At 54.0% G+C, this 4,363-nt stretch overlaps 1 protein-coding gene across 1 annotated transcript in view; it reads right to left on the reverse strand.

The window, feature by feature from the left end:
• Positions 1 to 4,363, reverse strand: part of RAD54L2 (RAD54-like 2 (S. cerevisiae)) — a 48,230-nt gene that overhangs the window by 8,903 nt on the left and 34,964 nt on the right. The window contains exons 15-18 of the mRNA XM_018573103.1: positions 3,826 to 3,925; positions 1,069 to 1,274; positions 778 to 974; positions 237 to 433 (exon numbers count right to left, since the gene is read on the reverse strand). Coding sequence (XP_018428605.1) covers positions 237 to 433; positions 778 to 974; positions 1,069 to 1,274; positions 3,826 to 3,925 — 700 coding nt within the window. The remainder of the gene's footprint in view (positions 1 to 236; positions 434 to 777; positions 975 to 1,068; positions 1,275 to 3,825; positions 3,926 to 4,363) is intronic.

A 4,363-nucleotide genomic window follows, 5' to 3' on the forward strand; every position in this document is an offset into this window, starting at 1 on the left:
CCCCAATCCTCCCTGCCACCACCGCCTCTTTCCCTCCCCGACACTCACAATCATTGCCCACAAACATAGTCATTCACCATCCCCAGGCACCCTCCCTGTCAATCACCACCATTTCCCATCCTCCCTGCCACTCACCATTGTTGCCGCCGCCATCCAATCTCTTGGCCACTCCCCACTGTTGCCCACCCTTCCTGCCACTCGCCGCCGCTGCCACCCCACCCCCCTCTACAACTTACCAGTTTCTATGGCTAAACGCTGGAATATTGCCCAGGCTGTGGTCTGGGGCCGGGTAATATTGTGTGTAGGACGGTCGCGAGTACGGCACGGAGGCCCTCTTCTCCTCCTCATAACTGCGCTTCGCTGCTTTCTTCTCTGCCACCGTCAGCTTCTGTTCTTTGCGGTCCAGGAGGAGGGACTCGTGCTGAAAGGGATCCTGCAAACAAGAAAGAAGTACAGGTCATTACAGAAAGGTCGGGCCCCCTAACAATACAGACGGGGCAGTACAGCCGAAACATAGATCCACCCCTTCTAGTAGTCAGGCTTCATGTCACACCGCCAGCTAAATCCTTATAATTGGCCACACCCCCCCATCCTCTGATTGGCCCTGAATCTGCATTAGTCAGGGTGTGCCCTGCAATCCTACTGCAACACCGGGACTGATCATGTGACCACAGCACGCAGGAAGAGCCTGCGATGCATGCCATCGTTTCCACAGAAGAGAAGTCAGTAAGAATCTGGAGTTGGTATAGAACGGAACTGGGGGAGAAGTGTTGTCACTTCACTTTGCAATCTGACTCCAAAGTGGATCAGCTGGGGGTACATAATACAGGCCTTCTGCAGCACCGTTTCCGAAAACTTAACGGGCTCCAAGTCTTGTTTGGTGAGATCCGGCTCCTCCTCCACAAAATGCAGGAGGTTTTCCACCTCGCGGCGGGTGAAATTCATCTCCGGGTTCAGGTCATCGACCACGCGGTCTGGAGATAGACAAAATGGAGTCAGTGTCCTTTCCAGCATAGATGCCCCGCCCCCCCCTCCCACAATGCCACGTGTACGGTGTTCTGCTCTCACCTGACATGCCCTGCTTGGTGATCTGCCGATCGTAGATCTTGCGCTCCAGGGTGAAGTCGGACACCAGGCGGTATATATGACAAGGTTTCCTCTGCCCGTATCGGTATACGCGGCACACGGCCTGAGCGTCGTGACACGGATTCCAGGAAGCGTCAAACACCACCACTCTATTCGCCCCGATCAGGTTGACGCCGAGGCAGCCAGCGCTGGAAATAGACGTCATGTGATGTTAGGAAATGGACACAGAGTGACGGCGCTGCTCTCCCCATCATCCCCTCTTCATAGCCTCCTGCTCACCCATCATCCTCCCCTCACTTCCTGCTTACCCATCATCCCCTCACTTCCTGCTTCTTCATAGCCTCCTGCTCACCCATCATCCCCTCACTTCCTGCTTCTTCATAGCCTCCTGCTGCCCCATCATCCCCTCACTTCCTGCTTCTTCATAGCCTCCTGCTCACCCATCATCCCCTCACTTCCTGCTTACCCATCATCCCCTCACTTCCTGCTTACCCATCATCCCCTCACTTCCTGCTTCTTCATAGCCTCCTGCTCACCCATCATCCCCTCACTTCCTGCTTCTTCATAGCCTCCTGCTGCCCCATCATCCCCTCACTTCCTGCTTCTTCATAGCCTCCTGCTCACCCATCATCCCCTCACTTCCTGCTTACCCATCATCCCCTCACTTCCTGCTTACCCATCATCCCCTCACTTCCTGCTCACCCATCATCCCCTCACTTCCTGCTTCTTCATAGCCTCCTGCTCACCCATCATCCCCTCACTTCCTGCTTACCCATCATCCCCTCACTTCCTGCTTACCCATCATCCCCTCACTTCCTGCTTACCCATCATCCCCTCACTTCCTGCTTACCCATCATCCCCTCACTTCCTGCTTACCCATCATCCCCTCACTTCCTGCTTACCCATCATCCCCTCACTTCCTGCTTACCCATCATCCCCTCACTTCCTGCTTACCCATCATCCCCTCACTTCCTGCTTACCCATCATCCCCTCACTTCCTGCTTACCCATCATCCCCTCACTTCCTGCTTACCCATCATCCCCTCACTTCCTGCTTACCCATCATCCCCTCACTTCCTGCTTACCCATCATCCCCTCACTTCCTGCTTACCCATCATCCCCTCACTTCCTGCTTACCCATCATCCCCTCACTTCCTGCTTACCCATCATCCCCTCACTTCCTGCTCACCCATCATCCCCTCACTTCCTGCTTACCCATCATCCCCTCACTTCCTGCTTACCCATCATCCCCTCACTTCCTGCTTACCCATCATCCCCTCACTTCCTGCTTACCCATCATCCCCTCACTTCCTGCTTACCCATCATCCCCTCACTTCCTGCTTACCCATCATCCCCTCACTTCCTGCTTACCCATCATCCCCTCACTTCCTGCTTACCCATCATCCCCTCACTTCCTGCTTACCCATCATCCCCTCACTTCCTGCTCACCCATCATCCCCTCACTTCCTGCTTACCCATCATCCCCTCACTTCCTGCTTACCCATCATCCCCTCACTTCCTGCTTACCCATCATCCCCTCACTTCCTGCTTACCCATCATCCCCTCACTTCCTGCTCACCCATCATCCCCTCACTTCCTGCTCACCCATCATCCCCTCACTTCCTGCTTACCCATCATCCCCTCACTTCCTGCTTACCCATCATCCCCTCACTTCCTGCTTACCCATCATCCCCTCACTTCCTGCTTACCCATCATCCCCTCACTTCCTGCTCACCCATCATCCCCTCACTTCCTGCTCACCCATCATCCCCTCACTTCCTGCTTACCCATCATCCCCTCACTTCCTGCTTACCCATCATCCCCTCACTTCCTGCTTCTTCATAGCCTCCTGCTCACCCATCATCCCCTCACTTCCTGCTTCTTCATAGCCTCCTGCTCACCCATCATCCCCTCACTTCCTGCTTACCCATCATCCCCTCACTTCCTGCTTACCCATCATCCCCTCACTTCCTGCTTACCCATCATCCCCTCACTTCCTGCTTACCCATCATCCCCTCACTTCCTGCTTACCCATCATCCCCTCACTTCCTGCTTACCCATCATCCCCTCACTTCCTGCTTACCCATCATCCCCTCACTTCCTGCTTACCCATCATCCCCTCACTTCCTGCTTACCCATCATCCCCTCACTTCCTGCTTACCCATCATCCCCTCACTTCCTGCTCACCCATCATCCCCTCACTTCCTGCTCACCCATCATCCCCTCACTTCCTGCTTACCCATCATCCCCTCACTTCCAGCTTACCCATCATCCCCTCACTTCCTGCTTACCCATCATCCCCTCACTTCCTGCTTCTTCATAGCCTCCTGCTCACCCATTATCCCCTCACTTCCTGCTCACCCATCATCCCCTCACTTCCTGCTTACCCATCATCCCCTCACTTCCTGCTCACCTATCATCTCTGCCCCTGCTACATGGACTTCTTCCTCAGTATTATGTCCTCTATAAAAATGATAACTCCGCACTCAGATCCAGGCTACGGCGCGTCCATTCCCAGCCACCGTATATGCAGCTCGTCCCCCCACGCAACACTTTACATTTGTATAATTTCCTGTTCCCTCATAGATTGTAAGCTCTGAAGATCACGACCCTCACACCTCCTGTTCCCTATCAGATGTAATGATCGGGACCCTCATACCTCCTGTTCGCTATCAGATGTAATGATCGGGACCCTCATACCTCATTTAAAGCACAAGACCCTTCTGAAGAATTCACTTACCGGGTGGAGAGCAGAAACAGCCACACATTCTCGTTACTGGGGTCATTAAACTGGTTAATTAATCTCTCCCTTTCCGAGGCCGATGTGCTCCCATCCAGACCTAAAGGGATCAGAGCAGACAAAACATATAATACACATCCAGAGGCCGCTCTGCATTCACAACGCAGCTATCAATAGAACATCCCTACAGACAGGGGTCCCGTCACATCCCTACAGACACAGGTCCCGTCACATCCCTACAGACACAGGTCCAGTCACATCCCTATAGACACAGGTCCAGTCACATCCCTATAGACACAGGTCCCGTCACATCCCTACAGACACAGGTCCTCTCACATCCCTACAGACACAGGTCCTCTCACATCCCTACAGACACAGGTCCTCTCACATCCCTACAGACACAGGTCCTCTCACATCCCTACAGACAGAGGTCCCGTCACATCCCTACAGACACAGGTCCAGTCACATCCCTACAGACACAGGTCCAGTCACATCCCTACAGACACAGGTCCAGTCACATCCCTACAGACACAGGTCC

The sequence above is a fragment of the Nanorana parkeri genome, unplaced genomic scaffold (assembly GCF_000935625.1).
Source record: "Nanorana parkeri isolate BGI_ZX_2015 unplaced genomic scaffold, ASM93562v1 scaffold2238, whole genome shotgun sequence".
Lineage (NCBI taxonomy): Eukaryota > Metazoa > Chordata > Amphibia > Anura > Dicroglossidae > Nanorana > Nanorana parkeri.